Source organism: Carettochelys insculpta, chromosome 13, assembly GCF_033958435.1.
Source record: "Carettochelys insculpta isolate YL-2023 chromosome 13, ASM3395843v1, whole genome shotgun sequence".
In the NCBI taxonomy this organism is placed as follows: Eukaryota; Metazoa; Chordata; order Testudines; family Carettochelyidae; genus Carettochelys; species Carettochelys insculpta.
The window spans coordinates 4,832,676-4,859,312 of record NC_134149.1 but is presented as its reverse complement, the minus strand read 5'-3'; the positions used below and the strand labels follow the sequence as shown (position 1 = coordinate 4,859,312).

The 26,637-nt window shown below is 42.8% G+C and overlaps 1 protein-coding gene across 1 annotated transcript; it reads right to left on the bottom strand.

Moving 5' to 3' along the window:
- HPRT1 (hypoxanthine phosphoribosyltransferase 1) lies at positions 1-21,595 on the bottom strand. Its single transcript, XM_075007781.1, has 9 exons — positions 21,477-21,595; positions 18,867-18,973; positions 16,973-17,156; positions 9,119-9,184; positions 7,689-7,706; positions 5,076-5,158; positions 1,915-1,961; positions 1,348-1,424; positions 1-864 (listed from the first exon to the last, which is right to left on the bottom strand). The coding sequence occupies exons 1-9, from the start codon at positions 21,501-21,503 to the stop codon at positions 817-819; spliced, it is 657 nt and encodes a 218-aa protein (XP_074863882.1). The 5' UTR covers positions 21,504-21,595; the 3' UTR covers positions 1-816.
- Positions 21,596-26,637: the final 5,042 nt, after the last annotated feature.

The window sequence follows — 26,637 nt, the reverse complement described above, 5'->3', positions numbered from 1 at the left end:
AAGGTAGACAATTATGCATAAGTTTTATTTTAAAGAAACAGCCTTTATTTAAAGTACTTTGCTTTATGGACCTTATAAACAGTACAATTTTTTCACAAACAAAAAATATATTATAGTAGCGTAGATTAAAAAGGCAGTTCCCACTGGCTGATAATACATGTATTTTTTTTTTTAAATTAACCTACAATAAAAGCGCAGCTCAGTGAAAACTAGATTTTAAACATTCAGTTTGGTCATTCACCTCCTGTCAGTCCAAACTGACATTTTTCACTTAGACTGCCTTTAATGGCAATAATGGCACTCCAGGAGCCATGGTTAAAGATTAAAGATACTGTAACTGGCACTCCTTATACTTTCCAGCAACCCAAGAGTGCAGTTATCAATAACCACAGTTGTGCAGTAAAATAAAATTTACACCTTTCAAAATAAAGTTAATACACTTCCCTTTCTTAAAATGGCTTACATTAACAGTACTTCGAATTATTTCAGCTGTGGACTGATTAAGTTTAAGCAATTCACCACTTTGAGTTCAACTCAAGCAACACAACCCAGGGAGGGGTAGTGATACTTCATAGATTCATAGTGCAAATGAAAAATCAGAATTGCACACTAATGGTTTGACATTTCAAAAGTATAAATGACCAAAGACAGGTGTCTTATGTTGTACATGCAAAAAGCTATTGTGAGTACTGAACATTAGGCTGGGACATTCTACACAATTAGCTGGTACACCAGAATTGAACCTGTTAAGTGATAATAAAACTCAGTAAACAAAATGCTGCAAAGCTCTGTTGTCACAGCCCTGGAACTATGCTCTCATGCTTTGTATTTCTGTTTCCCAGTCTCACTAATCACACAGATATGCTGAAACAAAACAAAAAGCTCATGTTAGAAAACTAAGAGATGGAAGTTTTAGATCTTATTCAATAATACAATTCTACTCAGGAAAAAAGTGTCTCACAAGTGTCCATGTTACTCATCACTGATTTCATAAGTTCATTTATACAGAATAACTTTCAAGTCTGTTTTTGTATCACAATGTCAACCTCCCACCCCTGATCCCCACCAAGAGACTTGTGCCACCCAGAGAACAAGAGCAGTTCATTCTTTATTCTAAATTGTCAGTTGTGAAAAACCCCGGTAAGACAAGAAAACCTTTTCTGAAGTTACTGTATTTCACATCACGTGCACACCTCCTTGCTACAGACTTAAGACCCATGTCGATCTGACTAATGAGAGCTGAAAGGTTGCTCTGGGACTCAACTTTTCCCCCACCACTACATCACTAACCAAGCGATCATCAGGCTTGTACAGGAAAATACAGTTTAAGGAAAAGAGATTACTTACATTCAAATCTCGGAAGTATTCATTAAAATCCAGAGCATAACCCACAACAAACTTATCTGGCACTTCGAATCCAACGACTGAAAATGACCATAAATCATCATTTTGTTATATTCCACATACTAGAGTTTGTTTTAAAAAAAGCACTGTCATGTTAGCACTAACAAACTTACTTGTTCTCCTCAAGCATCGCCAGTTTCCAAATTAGTCTAAAAGTCATTCTATTATTACTTTTCACTATATAATCTGGGGTGCAATAATTTTTCATGGGGAGCCACTTTAAGAATCTCATAAGTGGTCAAGAGTTGCACTCTTCCATGGTATCAATGGAGTAGGTGCCAGGTATGGGATGGAGGTTGGATGAAGGAGGGGGCTGTGACCTGGGGAAGGAGATGGGGTTCAGGAGAGGATGCAGAGTCCAGGAGGGGATATGCATATAGGTGCAGAGCAGGGGCAGAGTCCAGAGGAATGTAAGAGGGAGTGCAGAGTCTGGGAGGGGGTTCAGGGGACTGGGGCGTAGGGTCTGGGAGGTGTAGGGTATGGCTGCTTGATAACAAAGGAGTCACTTACAGTCAGGCCGGTATCCCACACTTCGAGGAGTTCTTTTCACCAACAAGCTGTCAATTAAAACCAGCAGAAAAAGAATATGGAAACTAGCTAAAAAAGGTCAAAGAAATTGTACTGAGAATTACGAAAACCAAAGCCAGTCTTGGACTTCACAGACATTGAAATTCTGCCTTCAGTTATACTCATTCATGAATTAAATATATGCTGGATTTGCAACACTCAGCAATCACACTGATTGCTTCAAGGCATCTGGCCAAATTGCAAAACAGATGACAGTCTAGCTAAAAGAGCAAGAGTCGAACATGCACCTGAGGCAGAGAGCAGAAAAGGCATCCAGGAGTTATGGTGAAGTTCAGCTCTGAAAAGTGATTCTGTAAACTGGCATAATAAGGCTCCATGCTCATTTTGCCTAAGCAACTTCAGGTGCAGTGCTCTGTTCACAAGACAAGCGGCAGCTGTTCTAGTCATCACATGTGCAAATGATGCCTGTTTGCTGAGAGGCAAACTGGTTCTCTTCCTTCTTAGGCAGCATCACCAGTAAATAGAAGTCCTGTAGGCTAAACTGCATCCACCTTTACAATGGCATGTCTTCAGCAGGTTCGCATGGGCATTCCTCATTATCCCTGCTAGTGGAATTTAATAAACATTCCTGTAGATGAGATGTACAGAGACAAGGAACCCAGCTCCCCTTTCTCAGCAGCGTTGACTTGGCAGAGCTGATGTAGTAAAGGAACATACTTTCTGTCATTTAAGTCAACAGACGTAACGGAATACAAGCAAGGAGCAAAATCTCAAAGTTAAGATGGTGGCATTTTTACTGTCACTTTTCAGAACAAAACTGCACTTCACAGGAAGCAAAGGAGAACAATGAATGCTCTCACAACTGGCTGATGATCGAATAATAAGATACTGTTTCAATGACTCTAGGCAGTCAATGGTGGCTCCTACACCTACATAAATGGCCACTGTGGTGTCTGGTGCTGTGTTTGGTGGTTGTTTGGGGAAGGCTTGTGTGTGGGGGAAGAAGAGAGAAGTTCCCCTGTGCTAGATGGCTTGAACGCTGGGGACAACTCAAAGTGATCATGTTCTCAACACTGTCACCTACTTAAGGAAAGAGACCCTCAACACAGAGGTAGAGGAAGAGGCCCACTGCCTATTATAATATGATGTTTTTTGTCCTGTCTCTCATGGATGCTTGCCCTCGGGTCAACTTTTCACAAGTCTTCTCTCTATTCCTCCACACCTTTTCCCATCTGCAAGACAGTCACATCCCTTATGGGTGGAAGAAGTTCTACCACTGCCTGTTAACATCACACTTCATTCCTTCCTATCTCTGAACCCAGCATTCAGCTGGTTTTCTGGAACCTTGTCAGCTTTCACACTTTGTTGATATTTAAGGTTTCTGGAAGTTTTGGCTGAATGACTTAATTTTGGAGACTGCTACCAGTTTGGGATTTGATTAAAGAACCTCAAATCCTTAATGGGATGTGCTGGAACCTCTGTGCAAGGGATGCATCACACAGCAATGGGCAACACAAACAGGCGAGTCTTTACAGGTATCAAAATGTAAAATATCTTCACCCTTGTGCCATCCCTGGTATTTGCATATGTACAGCTTAACTTTTGACAATTTTTCAATATTACAAAACTTTTTTTTCTCTTCTTTCAAAGTTACATAATGTGACCAGAATGTGGGTTACAATTACTCTACATGTATATGTTGAAGAAAGTAATGGCAAGGCCAGCAGGGGCCTCTTTTAAAGGGCTTATGAAGGACCTCCAGCCCTTAGGCACACATTTCAAGCTCCTGGATGCCTTATCTTGACCTCAGAGATAACAAACCAATTAGAAGTCTATAACAGTTACCCTCAACATATCACTCCAAGATTACTAGCAAAAGGAATTATCTGATACATCCCAAGCAATAGTAACAGTGAAAAAGCCCTGCTAGTCTATATACTGTCAAAACAAAAAAAGCAGCCAAGTAGCACTTTAAAGACTAACAAAATAATTAATTAGCTGAGCTTTCATGGGACAGACCCACCTCTTCAGACCATAGCCATACCAGACCAAACCATGGCTATCGTCTGAAGAAGTGGGTCTGTCCTACGAAAACTCACCTAGTAAATTATTTTGTTAGTCTTTAAAGTGCTACTTGACTGCTTTTTTGTTTTGATCCCTACAATAGTTTTGGCATTAATATGGCGACACTGCCTGACCAGATACCACATTCACCCCTTATTTATCTCTAATTCCTATCAGTCACTGTATCTATATGTAAGATTCAGTTTGACAGTGTAAGAGAACAAGTGATTTGATGCATAAAAAACATTAGGCTTGACAACTAATTTATAGTAATATTAAATTAGCAACAGTTTTGATGGGTTAGTCTTACGTTTAAAAAAATAAATTTTGACTAAAAATGTAAAATTTCTAAAAAATAAAAGCCAGCAGATGGCCAGATTATTCTCAGACATTTAATTGTTATATCTGAGTTACGTACAGTTACTGCAGGCAAATGGTAATTTTAAATACTGCAAACCAGGGTCCCAATTCTGTAGATTGAACAATAAACACTCCCCCCCCCCGAAGATTAATGAGAAAGCTCTGCAGATACTGCATATAAATTGGAAATTTTAATAGCAAAGGGATCCTTATAAAAACCAGCATATTTATAAAATACAACAGGCTTCCTGTAAAAAGAACATATCTCTTTGCAAAAAAAAAAAAAAAAATGTCACTGGTAAATTCAAGTTGGACATAGCAGCAAATGGTGAAAAGGAGCTTCACATGACAAAGCTTTTAAAAAAGAATCCATGGGTAATCTAGATAAACCACATGCCCAACATGCAAAGACATGGATCTCCCACCCTTATTTCCTTCTTCACTACAAACTCCCTTCAGCAATAGGAACACAAACGACAGAAAAGCACTCCTGTCAGGCTACATAAATGCACCTTTTCATAGGGAACAGACCCTCTGTCAGAGAAAGCATGACCATGTATAACAATAAGAAAGGTGTTTTCACCTTTGCATCATGGTGGAGATAATCCTTTCAAATATAAAAGTATTCTATAATTCTATTTTACTATGTTTATAGTTCTTAAGAAATACACAATGCAAACAGCTGTAATCTCATCATCACAAGACAGGACAGAACTCACCTGGCTACTTTCACCATGTTAGGATTGTACTGCTTAACCAGAGACAGCAACGTTTTCATTGTTTTACCAGTATCAATTATATCCTGATGATAAAAAGGCCACATGTCAGAAAACTAAACAACAGCTGTTAAAGTAACACTTTCAGACTCTAATCAAAGAGCCCAAGTCACATTGAGTTGCAGTAATACGAAAATAATTTGTGAAGTGGAAAACAAACTTTTCCTACATGTAACCAAATACAGATGTTACTCCATGCTGCACAGATGGGGCCATCCTTTATGTATAAGGGCTACTATCTATAAACAATAATAATAATAACCACCACCATTAATAACCATTGCAATGAGAAAGTATCACTTCTGAAGCACCAAAAATCACTCTTAGTTTCCTACTTTGGTTGGAGTAACACAAAGCCTTAAGGGGAACATTCCTCCATCTGGGCTGAAGTCTGGTATACACGAAATAAGGAATTGAATGGCATTGAAACTCAGAATTGATGGCTGCCCTCTAAGTATTATTTCAGGGTTGTATTTAAACAGCCTGATGCTTGGTCCCAGGTTTTGATGGAGTTTCTTATGCACAGCTTGGGCATGCTGGGAACTGCAGCTGTCAGGATCCCTTTAGCTGCCTTCCCTTTCCTCTGGCAATGTCTTCTATAGTGAGCATGGCTTCCTCTCTGTTACTATTCTATAGTGAGCTGATTCTGCTGGATCAAACGGCCCCTAGTGGTGGCCAGCAAAACTCAGCCCATTTCTATCAGCAAAGGAAATTCTGTGCACACAATGCTAATTTCTACAAAATTCTTCATGGTGCAGTGATGCAGAATTCCCTCAGAAGAAAACATTGCTTGGATACAGCAAACCTCCATCCATTACTTGTGTTTTACTGGTGTTTGAGTTTGTATGTGATCCTTCTCTCCAGATGTTTTAGTAGGTTTTATGTCCTTTTGAAGCTTTGTATTTTTAAATCTTTCTGCAGATATTTATATTTTTAAAAAAATTTGTAAGCTGCCCCAAATATTTAAAATGGGGGAGGGGGAGGTTAAAATATTTTAAAATAAATAAATAAATGTATAATTGATTTATCTTAGCAACTAGAAAATCAGATTACATTGTATTGTACATATTCATGTGTAAAGCTGCATAATAAGTCACAATGGTGGTAACAGAGAGAAAGCCGTGCTAGTCTACATACTATCAAAACAAAAAAGCAGTCCAGTAGCATTTTAAAGACTAACAATATAATTTATTAGGTGTTGAGCCTTCGTGGGATAGAAAAGAGCCCCGAAAATGACCTAAAAAATTCCCATCCCAGTTCAAACCACATGTTAATGTGTCGAATTAGAATATAAGAGAGTTCAGCAGCCTCTCTTTCCAATCTGTTGCGAAAAATCCTCTAATTCTAATTCGACATATTAACACGTGGTTTGAAGAGGGATGGGAATTTTTTAGGTCATTATAGGGGCTCTTTTGCATACTTGGCTTAATCTTATTCTTGACACACACACCCCGCCCCTACTGCCAAATCTACCCTCTGATTTGCTCACCCTGATAATATTTTTCTGATTTGTCAACCTTGATTACTATTTTTGGTTCTCTGTGCCTTGAATATTGGGTCTGTTCTGGTATGGCTATGGTCTGAAGAAGTGGGTCTGTCCCATGAATAAATTATTTCGTTAGTCTTTAAAGTGCTACTGGACTGCTTTTTTGTTTTCACAATGGTAGGTTACACTTTTTGGACTTGTCTACACTACCTGTCTCCTTCCAAGGAAAGATGGTATATTAGGGTGTTGGGAGTTTACTAATGAAGTGCTGCGCTGCATACGCAGCGCTTCATTAAGCAAATTCCCCGCCATCCGCAGCAACTTTGCAGTTTTAAACTTCAAAGTACCGGCTCGCGTCTAGCCGCAGCTCACTCGCTGGTACTTTGGAGTGCTGGGGCAACTTCAAAGTCCCTTTACTCCTCAGGACTTCGAAGTACCCTTGCCGCGGGGTGGAATTTGCTTAATGAAGTGCTGCGTATGCAGCGCAGCACTTCATTAGTAAGCTCCAAACACCCTAGCTACCATCCTTCCTTCAAAGGAGGGTGGTAGTGTAGACAAGCCCTTTATGTAACTTTCTAAGTTTGTAGCATACAAATGATGTGTGGAAACATCAGGCACTTTTGAGTGTTTTGTATATATTGAGATAGTCTTAATTACCTTTTTCTACATCAATTGCAGTTTCAATTCTTGTCTGCAAGTTAATAAAGTGACAGAAATCCTCAGTTTCAACTTTCTTCATGTCCCTTTATCATATAAGCCAGTATGATTAAAAAGGGTCCCAGCAAATTAAAAGTAACAACTGTAAAACTTGGACATTCTTTCCTGACAGCTAAGTAAGATGTGATGGGGCCAACCTGAGTATTCAGATCTGGACTTCAGATACTGCTACATTTCAGGCTATGAGGGTTGGTTCATTATAAACATTAGGGGCCATTTGCAAAATTCAGACCAAGATTCAGGTTTCAGAGCTCACGGAAATATACACTGCTGTCCAGATTCAGGACTATCTCCTGTTAGAAAGCCATTACAAATCACACATTACAGAATCCAAGGGAAAACGTAATACTTACTTCTACAATCAAGACATTCTAGTGCAAAAGAAAGATAAAAAAAAAATGATGAGTAATTAATTTGAGATTATGTTCATTACATTAGCAGTTAAATTACTTATATTATCAATTCAGTGAATTATGCCTATGTCATCATTTACAGAATTTCATATTCTCAAAAGCTGAAAACTATATGAAAAATCTGCAATATTATTTTATGCAATTCAAGAACATTACGCAACACTGCAAATTCTAGAAGTTAACATTTATGAAGTGCTGGCAAGCAGATTCTCTTTGGTAGCTGTTTATTGGCACATGCTGAATACTAATCGGTCTGTAGAGTTCTTAGACTTTGAAAAACAGCAGTGTAAGTATGCAAAAACAGATCAAAATATAAGGGCCTACTCATTTTTGCATACTTTTAATGAAATATTCTTGACTAAAATGACATCACAATTATCAGGGATTTTTGATTCTGGCATTCTCTCTTTTATTTTAAAATGTGGCATTCATTTTCATTTAAACACACATGCCTTGAAGACTGATTTTGGTTGTATGTTTAGAGGCAGGGCACGGTTGATGAACCTCTGGTCCATGGACTGCACACAATTCATCAAGGTTAGCCACTGGTGGGCCACCAGATGATTTGTTTACCTGAGCATCTGTGGGCACAACAGCCTGCTGTTCCCAGCCACTGGGTGCTGCGGAAAGCAGCGCAGGCTGGGCCACAGCTTCCAACAGATTCCACTGGCTGGGAATGGTAAACCATGGCCACTGGGAGCTGCAGGGCTCTGTGCCTGTGGACCCTTGAGTAAATAAATCATCTGGCTGCCCCGTCAGCAGCTAACTGTGACGAACTGTCTGTGGCCTGCGGTCCACACGTTCCCCACCCCAACGTAGGGAAAAAATGTATTTTACATTAGGCACATTGTAACCTTTTTGGCGCTCCACAAATTCGCCAGTTCATTTTTAAATATGGAAGTTTACAGATGATTAATCCATACACCTTTTAGGTACTGAAAAACACTTTGGAAGACTGCTGTTGCAAACATGGAATCAGTTGTGGAACTATTGTGACAACAAGAATGCTAATACCACAAGAATATTAATATCTATCTGTGAATATCTGTGAAATCACGAGGCAAGAGCCTTATGAGGTAATTCACAGTATCTTTACTGATTACTGACCACATACATAACTGCACTGTAGCCACTATGCAGTATACCATAAAGAGGATACTACTTTTAATCCAAATACACTATCAGAGTTTGTGTTGCTGGTGGGCAATAATCTCTGCAAAACCAGGAAACAAAGAACTGCCCTTGAAACTAGTCATAATAAAAACCACTAATACAGCAGTAGCCTTTGGAATGCCATTACCTTATGTCAGGCCATTAGAATAGTAGTCTATGAACACACAAGCTTTGAAAATAAAGCTATGAAAACATACCTTTCCAGTCAAGGTTGAGAGGTCATCCCCACCAATTACTTTTATATCTCCAGTCGACTGATCGTTCTAGTTAAAAAAGGGGAAAAAACAAAGTATTGGTGTGATTGGAATATTTAAAATAGCTGAATGTCTAATCAGCTATCCAAAGTTGCAAAAGAGGGTACATCCAGCAAATGTTACCATGCATAACTACAGCACTTTCAGGACACATCGACATGTGCAGCTTCTGTTGACAGAACAGTCCCTTTGTCAACAAAACTCACTGAGCATCTACACGGCTAAAGCGCTCTGTCGAGAGTTTGTGGACAAAACTCAGCTGTTCAGTTGGCAGTGTTACCCCTGCTCCCAATCAGGAATAGCACCTCTGGCAACAGTGTTTTGTCGACAGAGCGCCAGTGTAGCCAGTTCTGTCGACAGAGAGGGCTTCCAGTTTCCCGGGCAGCCCTGTTTGCAAAGCTTCCAGTCAGCCGTTCTGTCAAGAGAGGGCAGGGCAGTCCGGCTGCTCCCTGTCAACAAGAGCAGATTGCTCTTTTGATCTGCTTTTATGTGTAGAGACAATCTGTCGACGGAGGTACTGCCGAGGTTTCTCTGTTGACAGTGATTTCTGTCGACAGGGGCTGCTCATGTAGATGTAGCCTCAGAGAGTGCATCTACCAACATCTTGAATTTAAAGGCATCAATCTGACATTTAAATTAATGTTTCTGATCAAACAGTGTTTTATAATATATAAAATAGAAGCAATGGACCCACAGCTCTGCCACTCAAGTTTATGGTTTTATGGTAAATTTGAGTGAAGTGTGTTGTAGCAGAACTGTGTGGATGATGAATGAGAGGTGTGTGCTACAGTGACAAGCTGTGTGTGTTCAGGATTACCTGACTGTGTTAGCTTGTGTCTTAGAGGGTTTGTGATGGAAGAGTGGTGTGGGTGGCAAACAAAGACCGATCTGATTAGGCCTCAACTGGAGTACTGTGTCCAGTTCTGGGCACCAAATTCAGGGAAGATGTGGACCAACAAGAGAAAGTCCAGAGAAGAACAATAAAATAATTCATGGTCTTGTACCTATAAGGGAAGACTGAAAGACCTGGGTTTGTTTAAGTTTGGAAAAGAGAAGACTGGGAGGAGACACGATAACAGCTTTCAAGTAATTTAAAAAAGTTCAATGCAAGGAAAAAATTATTCTCCTTAATTTCTAATGAGAGGACAAGAAGCAATGGGCTTAAATTACAGCAAAGGAGGGTTTTTTTGGACATTAGGGAAAACTTCATGTCAGGGCAGTTTCCTACAGAGGGTGTGGAATCTCCATCATTGTCTAACCTGCTTTTAAAAATCTCCAAACACCCGCCAGAGATGATCTAGATGGTGCTTAATCCTGCCACAAGGGCAGGGGACTGGATTTGATGACCCCTCAAGGTTCTTTCTAGTTCTAGTGTTCTAGGTCTGCAGTTACTTATTGAGTATGCTGGTTGTGGTGCTGTGTGGATGTTTGTGTTGTGTGTTTCACAGGCTGTGCTGAGTGGTGTTCATTTGTATGGGTGGCAACTGGGCGCAAGGGTGTGGCAACTAGGTCAGGTAATCCACCCTCTGTGGAAGCTCCCTTTACTAATGAAATGACTGCATGCAAATCAACTGTTGGAGTTACCTCTGGTTTCACAATGATCAAGAGCTCTTGGCCTGGCACCAGTATCTGCCTTCATGTATCTGTATAGTGCATGGGTGTAATCCATGAAGTCAAAATATTTTACTTAGAAGCTGGACAAGAACACATCACAAATCCCAGTGATGACTGGACCTGGTGACTGTCTGAACAAGGGCTCTCAGCCATGCTTGTAGCTGCTTCCATCACTTTATACTGCAGCAGATATTTTAGGCTGTGGAGTGAGAAAGTGACATGCCTAGAATGTGCTTTTAAAGACATCTAGGAGGAGAATTCATGTTAACCTATGGGCATCGAGGCCCATCACATGCACACAGGCACATCCACCAACGGAGGTGTGGGGCTGGAAGGTGGCAGTTACCCCCAAAGCTGGTGTGGCAAAAGGGCCTGGAGCTGCTACTTTGGCAGAGGTGGCTGGAGCTCTGGTCCCCTTTGAATTACCATGGCAGCACTGCTATACTACTGCACAGGGCTGTGATGGAGCTGGGGGCTGGCAGGGCAGTGCTGATAGCTAAATGCCCCAGGCCCCACTCCTGGGCACAGAGCCCTGCCCCCATCCCACCTTACCCTAGGCCCTTTGGCACCTATCAGCACCTCTCCTCACATTATAAAACAGGGATTCACCTGGTCAGGTAGGGGATGGACTGAGGACACCAAAATAACTTTTTAAAAGTACTTTGATACTTAAGCTTCATTCTGCCACACAGGTCTGGCCACTTACATTTTAAATGGTCAGATGTTATTAGTAAAGAATTACTCCTAAAGACTAAACAATTCAAGCTGGTAACCAGCCCAAGACACAAGGGTGGAGACTAGGCATCAAACACCAATTACAACCACAAGTAGCGATGGAGTGTGACATTAGAAACTCGCAATGTAAGTGCAATACAGCTCCTCCTGAGGTTTGCTCAGGGCACTCAGCTGGAACCCAGTTTTTTTTCCCACTGAGTTGAACTGCCAGCAGAGCCCAAAACCAGCTAGTGGACAACCCCCTGCAACCAGTTTGGAGGGAAGGCAAACCCCTGTCCCAAGACACTGAGAAACCCAATGATGGAATGGAGGCCTGGCTGCCCAAGAATAAGATCATGAACCAGGCCCCAAAGGCCGTGGAAAATCCCTACCAGAAGCCAGCCGAAAGCAGCCCAAATTAGAAAGAGATACTTCTCTTGGTGTGTTGCGGGGAAGGCCCTGTGCAGCAACCCGGCGAAGTACAGTGGGCCCAAGTCACCCTGCCCCGCACTGGGGGCTGGACAGGGTTACCAAAAATAAAGGATTGTTTCCTTAGCATACCTGCACCATACCTTCTTCAATATTAATATTGTCATCATCACCATCAATACTAAAGAGTACTCACCTACATCAGGAAGGAGAATTTCTCACTGCTTTTTGCAGCACCCAGCAACTCCTGATCTCGTGCAAAGCTGAAGAAATAAGGGATGCCCGTTCCATTAGGGGACTACTGGCAGGGTGAGCACTAATTTTTAGGCCAGAAAATCTGAGCAGCTGGTGGTTTATTTTCTCAGCCATCAATCCAGAGCAATAGACTGTGTATTGCACATCCTATGGCCGGGGGTGGAGCTACAGAGTGTGGGTTTGTTAAACCCTTACCCAGAAGAACTGAGCCACTGACTGTTTATTTCCATAGCCCTCACTCAGGAGGTCTGATATATTAGCTGCTCAGCCATAAGCCAAGATGCCCAACAGATTAGTCATCCACAAGCACTGACTCCCTAAGGTCAAAGGGGGCACCCCTAGGCCTGAGATGCAACAAAGGTGCCACTTTCATTGCAACATTCATTAATAAACTGTTGACAATGATTTAACTGTAACCCTACATACCACCATACTAATAAAGAACAAACAAAATGCCATACAACTGAACCCCACGCTACAAAAAAGAACGTAAAACCCAGCATAAAAAGAGGCAGGTGCTCCTCAAGAATGACCCTTGAATTTCATCACTGACATCCAACTGACATTGACCTCCTGACATTTTCCACCAGCCAACATTAAGGATGTGTTACTCCCATTACCATGCAGACTATGAAAAAGACTTGTTGTCACAACCCAGCATTGGCAGAAGAAGGGAGAGGCTGGATCAGGGACTTCCCTTTAGGTTCTCTATTTTTCAAGTCACACTGTTCTTACATAAAATTTATCCATGAGAAGAGTATCTGGAAGGTGTAAACCAAAGGAGAAAAAGTAATTATATAGAGTCGCGATATCCAATGTGCTGCCCGTTTGCCATGTGGTGACCCAGATCACGCGATGTGGCACAGTGACTCATTAGAGCCGCTCACGTAAAGTGGCCTCCGCCCCTCCAAGCATGGGACAAGCACACGGCGGCCACGTTGGAGGCGGCTCCTCCGGAGGGTCACTCAGGGCGGCTCCGGTGAGTCACCAGCACTTTGGGGGTGGGGAGGGTGCCTGGCTCAGGGGGCAGCATCTGACAGGGAGGATAGGGGGACTGTGGTAATTGTTAAATTTCTTTTGGACACCACTGATTTAGGGTGACCAGACCCACTGACAGTGGAGGGGAAGGGCAAAAGAGGCAGTTGCCCCTGCAGCATGATGATGTGCTGTATGCAGAAGTCCCAGAGCATCATGGTTTTGTGGCATAGGGGAGAGGAGCATGCACCCCTGGTTGTTGAGATAGTACATTGCTATCGTGTGGTCTGTACTGACTGACACACAACGTCCCATCAGATTGGCCTTGAAAGTCACACCTGCTAGTCTGATGGCCCTGAGCTCCCTCGTGTTTATGCGGAGCCGAAGGTCTGACACACTCCAGAAAGCCTGCGTTTGTCGCTGGCCCAGGTGTGCTTCTCACCCCCGGTCTGAAGTGTCTGTTACTAGGGAAAGCAAGGCCGACTGAGGGGCAAAGGGGACTCCTGTGAGGATGACCGCCTCGTCCAGCCACCAGTGCAGGGTCGACCGCGTCTGTGTCAGTACTGTAACCACCAAGTCTAAAATGTCTCTTACAGGGCGATAAACTGATGACAGCCGTAGCTGTAGAGGGCGTGTCCTTAACCTGGCGTGCTGTACCATGAAGGCGCATGCTGCCATGTGACCTAGCAAACGTAGGCAGCACCTGGCCATTGTGGTGCCACGAGACTTCTTGTTGTTCTCGAAGCTACAGACTAACACAGCTACCTCTCTGACACCTGTATATTTCTAAACACTGAACAGTCAATGAGAAATAAGTCAATAATAAAGTTCTCTCAGCATTCCAGAATAGTTATACAAGGTTCAGCTGTCTTGCCTGGCTAATCGTGGCATTTCTTTTCCTTTTTATTCAGACTGTAAAATCTGTAGAATGAGGAAGTCTGTGCAGTCTAGTAATTGTATATGTGGGCTCAATGTCAAGAGAGTAGGGCTCAGCTCAGAACTCTGCACTAGTTTGTTATATGATTGTGTGTAAGTTACAGAGCCCATATGCCTCAGTTTCCCCATCATCAAAATATGGATAGTATATATTTGTTTTTGTAATTGAAATAACTGGAAAAAAGCACCCCAAGTGCTGAGTATTAATAAAAGAAAGCCTAGTCTACCAGTTCCATGGATGCCTGTTAGATTAACACACTATAGATTGGAGCAGATTGCCCTAAACACTCTAGCTCTTTAGATTAACCACCACCTTTTAGTGCCTGGAGAAGTAAAGTGCTAGTATATTTTCTATTAGTCCTGTGCACCAGCTACCAGCCTTCTGCACTGATCTAGAGCAGGACATTTTCGTTTTGTATGGCAGCCTGATATCCCCCGACTTCTGTTCTCACTACATCACACACAAAGCCCACAACTCAAGAAAGTATTGTTCTGAAAGCTTCCCATACAGGATATTTGCTGTATTTCTTTTCTCTTATTCTTTATTACCAAGAAAATCTGCATAAAAACAGGTCTTCATTTAGTTAAAATTCCTTTTGATATTTTCCTCTCTTAATAGCAAAAACTGGATACAGCAGAGGATTAAAATTCTGAAATGGAATAAGCAGAAATATAAAAGAAACCGTTGGAATTATGACTAATAAACTAGGGGTACACCTATACTGATAAGGAGATTAAGGGCAGTAGATCTTTCAGGGTTCAATTCAGTGTGCCTAATGGGGCTGCACTAAATCGAACTGTCACGGCACCGTCAACCCTGGTACTCCTAGCAGTTGCAAGGAGTAAGGGAAGTTGATGGGATAATTTCGCTCATCAATCTCCTGTGGTGGAGATGGCAGCACAAATCTATTTTTGATATGTCGACTCCCACCATGCAATTCTCATAGCTGGATTTGCGGATCTAAAAATTGATGTCATCCCCTAGTGTAGACCGGCTCTTAGAAAGTGAAACACTACGTAAAACAATCCACCTTTCAACAGGCTAGTTTTGCAGAAGTTTGCCAAGCGGTGTCACCAACTCTCACTTTTTCAACCACAGGCTGGTTTTTTAAACAAACCACAGAGATTGACTGAAACAGTCTATTGGACAAAATGGAAAATACAGAGGCTTGTGATTTTTTTATTTTTTTGTTTGCTCAGAAGATCTGACAATCATCCATTTGTTCTTCTTTTATATGTCCCACTGTACCTGAACTAATTCAGGAAAATTAAAATATCTCATTCTATACTGGGCTTTCACAGATCGAGTGTGTGCATATACTCGTGGTAGTGAGGAGCTAAAAAGCTTTCCCTGGGTGCTGGAAGAAAAGCAATATAAATGCAGCTTTTCTATTCTATTTCACACAAGGACAGGATAAAAAGATGGCACACCCCCACTTTGCTTAGCCATGCCTCCCCTTTAGGGTATGTAGCTTCACTGGCTGTAGCAGTCCATCCCATCTTATGGTCAGTGAATACAAATATCCCAGCTATTATCTGGCAGCCCCTTGCATGGATGCACAAAGTGGTGGAGAGGGGAGAGAGTGGCGGGGGTAGAGAAAACGCCTTGGGGTCTCTCGCACAACTGTATAATCACACAGGGCATGAATCAAGCACTTAGCTCTGACATTTTCGTAAGTAAGAGTTTAGCAGTTAATGCCACAACAGTACACAAATTCATAAAATTTTTCTAGAGCCAAAACTCCCAATGTTGCAGTTTAATCTCTGGTTTCATGGTCTAATCAAATGAATGACAAAGTTATGTTTTCAATTTAATAATCTCCACGGGTATTTTTTTCTTCTTTTTTGACTGAAACGGGCTCTCGTGTACGATAAATAGTTTGGACTGCTAATAGGAATGCTAAGTTCACTGGACACAGAGCTAACAGAGAAACCTCTTGAATAATTTCTTTTTAAAATGATTTTCAGACTCATCAATTTATTATTTGATTTCCACACTAAATGCAGTGTCATAGAGTCAATCCAAAAAGCACTCTTTTGATTTATTTTGGAGAAACAAAACTTGCCTTTTGCTAAGTCAGAAAACATCTAACGTTATGGAATCTTTCTTTGAACCAATATAGTTTAGTCTCATACTTTCCATGGGTCAAACAGAACTTTGTACAGTGCTGCAGTCTTCATTTTCTCACAAACTTAAATGTGAGAGGGGACATTTAAAAAAATGATCAACACCTACAGCTGCTCTCTACAAGGTAGAATGCCCTTTGTGAACAAGCGATTGCAAATTAAGTTTTGTAAACCTAACATTTTCCCAAAGCTGAAAATGCTACTAATTCTAGTCACATTGGTTGAATCAGGTAAGTAAAAGATAGGCAGGTAGTGTTGTTGCTTTCTGTATATTCAGAGCAAATCAACAGGTAACAGAAGTAAATATTTTTGTAGTTTTCTATTCCCTAGCCAATCAGTAGGGTCCTAGCTACATAAAACTTTCCATAAACAATTCCATAATTTATAACCATGGTCCTGGATTTTGAATAGCAGTGGAGGGCTGGGGAGGAGGAAGTTGGATAGCTGGGATTACTGAAAAGTCACTTAGCTCTGGAAAGAGATTTTCATAAGATGGCACACTGGAGACCGGGGGTTATACATAATGGAACATATTTTGTAACAAGATGTGTGAACAAGAACCCATGTGATGCCTTATTTTTTGGACTCTCCTCTGCCTTCTTTCCAATCTCCCCACTGTCACCAAGTTGCAATATGCTGAAAGAAACTAAATCTTTTGCTTTAAACACATGTAATATCTAGCAGGCTTAATAACTTCGAGCTAATCAATTTTATCCGAAGTCACGTAGTGTCAGCAGATAAACTTACACAATAGCTCTTCAGTCTGATGAAGTCCACAGTCATTGGGATAGATTTGTCACTGTTTCTGTTCAGTGTTTTGATATAGTCCAGTAAGTCAGCAAAAAACTTATAGCCACCCTTGAGTACACAGAGGGCTACAATATGATGTCCCCCCATGCTGTTCATAATTTCTCGTGCCAATCTTTCTGTCCTGTAGAAAGAAAACAGTTACTTACGACTCCTCTCTTGTTTGGAGGTGGGGAAGTGGGTTGTTTTATTTTAAACTACAGCAGCACTTGGTGTTGGAGCCATGTGTGAGGAACACACACCCATCAAATTGAAAAGTATCTTTCTTGCTCAGTGTAACACTTGCATACAGCTTCACAGACAATTTTACTGTTTACTGGTCAACAAGACATTTATTTTTTGCATTTTTCAAGGTTTATGTAACAAGAAGACTGCAAACCTTCTTCAATTTCATAGGACACCACAGCCAAAGCAAATCCTAATGATTGCTGCGGTAATGGGTGTCTGCCAGAGATGTGAAGCATACATTATTTTTTTCTTTTTTAAGATCCATGTGGTTTCTCAGACAAAAAGCAGCTTTACTTTATTTCCTAATACCCCTTGCAGATACAGCAACTCCTAGGCAAATCATGACATTGGTCAGATTTTAAACTAGTCCTTTACTTCATAGTCAAGTTAAAACACTCGTGAGAAAGACTTTCCATTAACTCAAAAAGCAGGGACAATACAAGGAAATCAGATCACGCAAATAACTTATTAATTTTAGCAGTACTTTTTCAAAGAAGTTAATCTTCATTCCTAATTTGTCTTCTCATTTGTTTGGGAAGTGCTCTGTATATTTACATTACATCAGCCAACAACACACTTTGTAGGAAGAATCTATGAACTCGGCACTTCATTTAATTAAAATATTACCCAAATGGCATAGATTTTATCAGGTTTTATTTGGTATTGGAAGGCCATCAATAGTTTATGTTAATGCTGGTGAAAAGATAAAAGACATCCAGCCAACTCATTAGGAATTCAAAGTCACAATGCATACTAAAAGTGCATTCCTATCTTCTCTTCAGGTCTTTTAAAATCAGAAAGATCTTTTCAGAACTACAAAATTATTTATTTAAAGATGCCTTCACTGGTAAACACTTCACTGAATTTGTTGTTCACCCCAAGAAAGGGAAAGAGATGCTCATGCAGTGTTCATTAAAACAAAATGCTTCATGATTATACTACACCCTTTCTCATCAGGTGGGACATACACATTTCATGAGCTCACCATGGATTTCAGGTAATATAAAACAGAAGGACCAGTCTCTTGCAAAAATCAATGGATTTCCCAGAAAGGAAGAGAGTACAGATGTTAAGTTTGCCTACAATACTAACCTGAAAAAAATCTGAGACAACTGTCTCCGATAACTTACCTTACTGCTACTACATTACTCTTTTGGTGAAATTCAACAGGCTCCAACACTTCCGATTTTCAGTCTAAACTAATGTGAAAAACATGATGTGCCTTTTACTTAATTGTTTAGACCGCAGAGGTCCCTGAAACTATTCTGAAGGAAGTCACATTCCACTATATATTGTATAATATCTCCCGATAGCTATGCTGTAATTTTGAAACAACCTACAACAGTAAATATGCCAATTCCTAGGGTTTGCCATAAGGAAGTAGGTTAAATATTTATTAGTGTGTGTACGTCTCTCTGGAAAGGAACACATGGGTTCCAATTAAATGTCTTCCATGTGATCCTGTACCTACACCATCTCCACCACCAGAAATCAAGAGAGCTACAATTCTCATAACAGCATTTTAACCGTTCTGAAGAGAAACATTTTAAAAATATGACTTTTATATTATCAGTTGTTGCAGTGCATTATTTGAAGTCAAACTAACCTGTCCATAATAAGCCCATGAGGAATATAGACTTTTTCCAAATCATCTGCATAATGTTTAGGTATGCAAAACAAGTCCAGGTCATAACCTTGTTCATCATCACTGAGCTAAAAAAAGAAATATAGAAGATGAGACTGTATACAATGCATAAATAGTTGCAGAGAAAAAAATCACAATCTAGAACCATTCAGGCACTACACTGAACGGGATCACTTTAACCTTCCCTCACTATGTTGTCAATCATAAGGTACACAATACAATGTACAGATTTGTAGTTCTCTCTGATGCGTGACAGTCTCCTCAAATGTCAGAAAGGAAGCCATGTTGTTCTGTATCCGCAAAAAACAACCAGAAGTCCTGTGGCACCTTAAAGACTAACTGTTTATTGGAGCATAAGCTTCCATGGGCAAAGACCCACTTCGTCAGATGCATGGCATGATGCTCCAATAAATCTGTTAGTGTACAGGGTGCCGCAGGACTTCTCGTTGCTTTCTCCTCTAATATTGCATGAACAAAAACAACAAGCAGTCCTGTGGCACCTGATAGACTAACAGTTATTTTGGAGCACAAACTTTCGTGGGCAAAGACCTGCTTCGTCAGATGCATGAGTGGGGGGTCTCAGTAAAGGAGGAGGCCAGAGCTGACAAGGTCTGTTCAGTCAGGGTAGATATGGCCCATTATTGGCAGTTAATGTGGAGTTGTGAATATCAAGAGAGGAGAAATCAAGTCAGCTCAATCGGGGGGATGTGGCCCCATGTCAGTTGCTAATGTGGAGGTGTGGATATCAAGAAAGGAGAAATTGCGTTTGTAATGGACAGTTATTTAAAACATCAAACATCGGTACAGCTTTAAAATTCTAGCCATGTTCCTCTGGATTTTGAGCCTCAAATCCCCACAAATCCAAAATATCTTTTTTTTTTTTTTTTTTTGGGGGGGGGGGGGCAGGGTGGGAAGTCTTCATTTCTACCAAGTGCAGTCTATCAGCTATATAAACAACATATCAAGTACACTTTATAACAGTGGTCAGTAACCTTTCCAATGCGTAGAGCTGCAATTTGACCTTTTGCTCTCTAGATAGGGTCCCAGTGCTAGTGATACTTTTAAAGTCTCTAACAGTCTTACTTAGAACAGCTTTATGTATAAATAAAGATGCAGAACTTTATAGTTTAGGCGGTGGTTGGTGGCATTCAAGCTCCTGGCTGCACGGGGGAGGAAGAGGGTGGGATTGAGCTCCTGCCTCAAGTGAAGAGGAAAATTAGTTCATGTGCCACTCTTGGCACCCATGCTGGCGGTTGCTGACCCCTGGTTTATAACATGGACAGGTTCCAAATTTGTACACTACCAAGGCAAACTAAATCCAGGAGCCAACTTCCAATATAAACAAAACACCTTTACAAATATTACTAGTTATGCTCACATGGAGAAAAAGTGTGGCAAACTTCTAAGCCTCTGCAGGCTGGGGCTCAGGGCAGAAAACTGAAGCCCCATATGACCTTAGTACCATGGGCTGAAGCCTGGGGCCCCAGGCAGTTGTCCTGTCTGCTATCCCTTAATGCTGGCTCTGACTTTTGTATGTAGAAACCAGTTGTTTTGGCCCAAGTGGACCATCACACTTAGCTCCCTACCTAGTTCTTGTGTTATTCTTTTGTTGTTGTTTTTTAAGCTCTTTACAAAATACTTGTCTGTAACTAACAACAGAGAATTCCTCATCTCATTGTACCTTCCCCAGAACAATGTCAAGAGAAGTCAAATGCCCTCCAGCAGCATACTGCACATAAACACCTGCTTTAGAAAATGTATAAAGAGATCAATAAAGGGAAAAAGAGTGCTTCAGTGAGACTGACCTGGCTTATAAGAAATTCAAAGATAGGATGACCATATTCCCTACACTGAATACAGAATAGCAGGAAAATTGCTCATATTCCTGCTTGAGTTCAACAGCAATCAATTGTACAAACATTCAAATTCACATCAAGTTGACTGAGCCCCTGTTAAAAAGAAACACTGCAGCCCGCAATTCTTTTTATTTACCTTGGCTTTAAGGCATCAGGGTTCAAACGAGGAGGAACGACACACACATCTCTACATTAGTCTCACATGGGGAGGGAGACTGACAGATACAACCCTTCCTGCCTGGCACTCCCTGCATGGACCTGGCTCTCCAGCAACATGGTGCAGCACATATGTGGGCAGGGGGACCACAAGGTCACGTTCCCCTGCTCCAGATTTCTGCCAGCGTTTCACCAGAATGTGGCCTCTCCCTGGGGCCCCAGAGGCTCCCCACCTCCGGGGCCCCCTTCTCCCCTCCTAGGCCCCACAGGCCCCCCCTGGGGACCCCCTTCTCCCCTCCATGGGCCCCAGAGGCCCCTCCTAGGGGTCCCCTTCTCCCCTCCATGGGTCCCAGAGGCCCCTCCTAGGGGTCCCCTTCTCCCCTCCATGGGTCCCAGAGGCCCCTCCTCGGGGCCCCCTTCTCCCCTCCATGGGGCCCAGAGGCCCCCCTCGGGGTCCCCTTCTCCTCCCCATGGGTCCCAGGGGCCCCTCCTAGGGGCCCCCTTCTCGCCCCAGAGGTTTCCCGCCCGGGCTGCGGGCGACCAGCGCCGCTGCACTCACCACGATGCAGGGCCCGGAGGTCGCCATTGAGCTCGGCCGCGTGCGGTGCAGGCCACGCGACTCCGGGGAGGGCCCAGGCGTCGCCGCTTCCTACTCTGGAGGGCCGGGCCGGGCCGCGCCGCGCAGGGGTAGCCCCGCCCCCAGCGCCCACGCGGAGGTTAACGCCCCACACGGGGCGCCCCCACACCGGGTAATGCCCCACACAGCCCCCCCACTGGCCTAATGCCCCACACGGGCCCCCCCCCACCGGGTAATGCTCCACACGGGGGCCCAACCCCCCACACCGGGTAATGCCCCACACAGCCCCCCCACTGGCCTAATGCCCCACACGGGGCCCCCCCCCACACCGGGTAATGCTCCATACGGGGGCCCAACCCCCCACACCGGGTAATGCCCCACACAGCCCCCCCACTGGCCTAATGCCCCACACGGGGCCCCCCCCCCACCGGGTAATGCTCCACACGGGGGCCCCACCCCCCACACCGGGTAATGCCCCACACAGCCCCCCCACTGGCCTAATGCCCCACACGGCCCCCCCCACACCGGGTAATGCTCCACACGGGGGCCCCACCCCCCACACCGGGTAATGCCCCTCACAGGGGGGTTCCCCACACCGGGTAATGCTCCACATGAGAGCCCCACCCCCCACACCGGGTAATGCCCCTCACAGGGGGGTTCCCCACACCAGGTAATGCCCCACATGGGGCAGGGGCCCTACCCACACCAGGTAGTGCTCCCAAGGGTATGTGACAAACATCCGTTAGCGCAGATACACATATTCTTGGCCACCAGTGGCTGAACGTGTGTTGACAAGACATTATTCATGTCTTTAAGGTTATTTTTCACACCCGGAAAAGGAAGACTGATAGGGCTTTCTTAGAATGCAAATGTACAATCTGCAACACAATTTTATAGCAAGGGACAAATTCTGTGGCTGCACAGTACAAGGGACTGTGCCAATGTATAATGATCAGTATATGTAGTAGATACTGTAACTCATAAATAGATGCTTCAGCTAATAATTGGGCATACGTGTCAGTTAATTATTTGCATGAACCAGGCTATGCTGGAATGACAGAGCTGTGGTGGGTTATCCCAGTGAAAAGAGCATAGGGACATTTGTGTACCCTCACTACCTCTCCAGTAATATAGGAAATGTCCATTGTTAGGTTGGGGCTGAGGGGAAGGGTCGCTTGTGATGAGCAGAAAGCACAAGTCTTGGGTGAGGTATATGATCTTATGTTACAGTTCCTAGGATGCTGGCACCCTGTGTCAGCTTCTTTCCCTTAGACTGGCACTGTTTCCCCTGTTAAATAGCCCAGAGTGGGACACCATCTACTCTGATCGGTGCCTGTAGAGATTCTGATTCCTATGTAAATTTCTTAGGCCAGATCTACGTTACAAACTTTTGCCAGCATAGTTATATTAGTCAGCATGGGATGATTGATGTAGCTATGCTAGCAAAATCCACTAGTGTAGACACCACTATGTGGCAAAGCTAATTTTCTTTTGCCAGGCTAGCTTATTTCAATCAGGAGACCAGAAGAAGCTATCTCAGCAAACGCACAGTTTTGCTGGAATAAGTTACATCTACACTAAAGCTGTGTCTACACCACAGTTGTCAACAGAAGTCACTGTCAACAGCAATTTCCTGATAGAACCTCTGTCTACAGAACACAACCACACCTAATAGGGGCTCACCCTGTTGACACCCTCTGTCAACAGAGTGAGGCCAGACTGCCCAGACCTCTGTTGATGGAACAGCCAGCCAGAAGCTCTGCAAAGAGGGCTGCCTGGTGAACCAGAAGCCCTCTCTGTCAACAGAGGGCTCCCTGGAGCATCTACGCTTTTCCTGTTGACAAATTCTGTCTACGGAGGCGCTCTACCTCAAACTTGCAAGACATAACTCTGCCAGGAAAAAGGTGGCATTCTATTGACAGATTCTAATCTAGACAGAATGCATTTGTAGCATGGATGGCCCCTAGTTTTGTTGACAAAAAGACTCTTCTGTCAACAAAACTTTGTAGTGAAGACACAGCTTGAGTGCCTTGACAATATCCTGTAACAGAATGGCTATGTGGGCAAAGCCCTCCAAATGTAGACCTGTGGGGACCATGATTGGGAAGGGGAAGTAGCCATAGAAGACAGGAGCCTCTTTGGTGGCACTTCACTTCCAGACACTGGCCGTCCTTATTTGTACTGGCCCTTGCACTGTACAGGGCTGTCAGCGCAGGGAAATGCTGAAGCAGCACCAAGACAACTGCTTACAGGGCTTACTGGTAGGCCTAAATTACCTGACATTAATTTTGTCTTTTAGCCCTGAACATTGGTCAAGGGGAAGACTGTCTTGCTGTGGCCTCACTCTGCTTGAAAGTGGGATGGGCATAATGCTGGGTACCTAGAGCTGACCATGGCTGAAGATCTGGTATAACTTCCCTTATGGATGCTCTTATTCCCAAATAGGATTGTCAACAGGGGAACTTGTATCAGAACAACAAGCACTGTAAATATCCTCGCCTAGGCAGGCCCCAGAATAAAAAGCTGCTTTTTGAGAATAAGAGGGGAAGCTAGCATGAGTTTTCAAGAAGGGTGCAGCTGGAGAGGTAATGGTAACAACCCTTTTACTTTCATTGTGCTTTTCACTTCACGCACTCAGCACTTCAGGCTGTCTGCGACTAATGGGAGGTGCAGATCTCTGTGCTGAGCTTGGCCCAGAGCCCCTCTAGATGAAGAGCTGCAGCCTCAGTGACCAACAGAATAACTATTTGTTATGTGCTATTAAAGTTTCTCTCTAGAAACTAGGCACATGGACAGAATGAGGCCTCAGCAATGCCTCCACCAGAGCGGCAACACAGCAGCTGCTGTGTCACCCTGGAAGATGCAACCTGCACTGGATCCTGCTTTATGAGGAGCAGCTCTGATGGGTCCTGAGGGAGCATGACAGCAACCCAATTGCCGCTGTCACCAGCAGAGTTTAGTAGAAACCAGTGTTGCATACAGGGGAATATAAGGAATGAGGCCCATTCTAGTACAGGAACTTAGAAGGTGGAAATAATTACACCTTTAATGTGAATTCAACAACAGGTTTTGGTCCCCAGGAAACAGTACTGAGCCAAATACAGGCTCAGTATGACCCCTTGCTCTAACTGGTTGCCAAGTGCCTCTTACAACACCATGCAACATGGAATAAATTGCTTCTCTTTTGTTATCACTTTCCCTCGCTGTATCTCACCCTTGCACAAATTTTAAATATTGTGGTTAAAAATGTAGTCTGGATGGCTTATGACATTTGTCAGTGCATCTTTGTGAAGATTCAATATATTCATGTCTTTCCATAGCTTTCAAGAGGAAATTATTCATGTTTTAAGGGTTTGAATGAAAATTCTGTTTTCAAAGTAAAGCAATAAAGATTTAAAAAAAATTGTAGAGTTCTGTGGTCTGAAATGAGAATGGATTTTGCAAATGCAGAGCCAGCGCCAACATAATTCAGTGGGTCTGGAAATAAGTGAGGGATCAACTGAGAACTGCTCAACCTCATATGGGACGATTACAACTTTTTAAAAATACTGAACTAAAATATCATACACCCATCAAGCTCTTTAATCATAATGCTTTTATTGGTGAAACAGTCCAATATTATGTTCTTGCAGAGTAAATGTCAGTGCAGGGGCAACAATTTTCAAATGTTTATTAACAAAGGGCCAAAAATCATCCTCCTTCACACCCAAGCCACTCAAAAGGAGAACATGTAAGTATACCCACAGTATTATTACTGTATGGCTAACCATCAAATAGGCAGCAGATACATAGTCCCTAAAGTCCTGGGACTGGCCTGGTTACAAGTACACTAGAAAGTGGGTGTCAGTCAGTGATCATTAAATCACTAAAGGATTCAAGGTGATACTTTCATTTTAGTCACAAATAAAAATGTAAAATGGAACCTTTCTGTAAAACTTGTTGGTGTTTGTTCTGTAGAATTAATCCTCTTTTGCCCTTCTGGTTGAATAATTTGTTTTTCCTCCTAAAACAGCAAATTTCCAGCTCTGTCATGCTACTGGCATAAATCCAACAGGAGAGGACAGCTGTACAAAAGCAGCTATATGCTGAAGTGACAGGGAGTTAGTCAGTCCACACCACTCAGTAGGGGAATGTTTACCATACATGATCCAGTGATAGCTGGTGCAGAGACCAAGCTGCTTTATGACAATAGAGCACTGTGGAAGTAACTTCTTTGTGTATCTTCTCCCCAAGGGCCTCAAGCTCTGGATGCATCCCCCATTCATTTCCCATGGCAGAAGCTGGAGATGGATGGCAAGAGACAGTTACCGTATGGCTGTTCTTATGTACCCAAGGAGCACTACCTTTAAATCAGCTTCAAGGTTGAAATCTGAACAATTCAGTAGGCTGGAAAGTATATTTTTGGCTAGTGTTTTCCAGTCAGAATCCAGCATTCAGCAGCTCTGTTTAGAGACTTGGGCTATGTCTTCATTGCGCAACTTAAAATGGCGTGGCATTTGTAAGGTGCTCTTTGTAGCCACTCTCTCCCTGCAACAATAAAACCACCTCCGCCTAAGACAAAAGTTTCTATCACAAAAGTGCCAGTGTAGAAATAGCCTCAGTCAACTATTGGGCCTCTTGGGTTTTCTAGCTTGCTGTATATTAAAAAAAGACAATACAGTAGCTTTTATAACGTGAAGGTAAACTTTGTGCCTGGTTCTGCTTCAATTTTCACAATGCTCTTTGCTATAAACCTGTGCAGAACCCTTGCTGATACACTTACAGGAACTGCCAGCATTTAGCAGAGAAAGCACATAGTATGCTAAACCCTGAAAAATACAAATGAAGAGTAAAGCCAACACAGAGCATCCTACCCACCCAACTCATCTCCCTTCACAGATTCTAGTTTCCCCTCTATGAATGGCTCACATTCTGGCTAGTCACTGTTGAGTAAAAGAGACCCTTTCCAGTGGGCAAAAGCAGCTGGGCTAAGATCAGTCACACAATATGATAAACTGTACCCCACTGTAATGAGATTGCTCTCACTGCCCCAGTGTCTCCTCTTGGACATTTGCAGAATTAGTTCATTCTGGCATTAGTGCATCTTCCTCTGGTAGTATCTTGCCCTCAATTACTTGCCTCTTCTGACTCTACCATGCTGGGA